Below are 712 nucleotides of genomic sequence, written 5' to 3' on the forward strand. Positions count from 1 at the left end.
AAATACTGTTAGAAATATGTGATATTGCTACTGTCCCAATGTACTCCGTGTCCCAATCTACCCCACCTTCCCTTAATCTTTCAACATTGAAAAGGGTTTTATTCATCAAAACCATTCTCTTTTACATTTTAGGGGTTGCGGATGGAGAGGTTAGGGTATGCCTTTTCTCTGCCAAATTTCACAAAGGTGTAGTTACTTCTGACCTGCGAGTCATTCGACACTCAGACACACTCAAAAGTTCTCTTTTGACTACTGAGGATGTTGGAAAGTTTTGGTGCCGCAACTGTCGCACAAGACAGCCACAAGAACCACCCAAACCAAATAATCCACCCCCGAGAAGTTCGAGGTTATCAGGTACTATTTTTTTCACATCTCCCATCACTCTATAAAATTTTTACATTTCCTTTAAAAACTTTGATGTAATTAACAGGTTCATCTTCTGGCAACAGTGCCCAGAGCAGCACAAAACAAAATACAGAAGGTAACCACAGATGTATTTATATTATTTTTTTTTTGTTTTTGAATACATGTTTTTCATTGACTTACAAAATGAATCATGTAATGTGTTTCAGGGGGTGAAATTAAGACTTGTATGTTTTCGTATACAAGGCACAAGTCTACAGTGACCAAAGATTTACGCACTATTACCGAGCTGGACTTTGAGAAAGATCCAACTCTTGTTGTTGGGCAATCATGGTGCAGTTCGTGCCGT

General features: G+C 38.6%; 1 protein-coding gene across 1 annotated transcript; it reads left to right on the top strand.

The window, feature by feature from the left end:
- Positions 1-132: 132 nt before the first annotated feature.
- LOC127751931 (uncharacterized) lies at positions 133-683 on the top strand (the record flags this gene model as incomplete). The annotated part of the gene is made up of 2 exons (XM_052276240.1): positions 133-354; positions 431-683. Coding segments are annotated over 2 exons (371 nt in total), but the record flags the coding sequence as incomplete, so codon positions are not given.
- Positions 684-712: the final 29 nt, after the last annotated feature.

Source organism: Frankliniella occidentalis, unplaced genomic scaffold (genome assembly GCF_000697945.3).
Source record: "Frankliniella occidentalis isolate FOCC.00 unplaced genomic scaffold, Focc_3.1 Scaffold2205, whole genome shotgun sequence".
Taxonomy (NCBI): domain Eukaryota; kingdom Metazoa; phylum Arthropoda; class Insecta; order Thysanoptera; family Thripidae; genus Frankliniella; species Frankliniella occidentalis.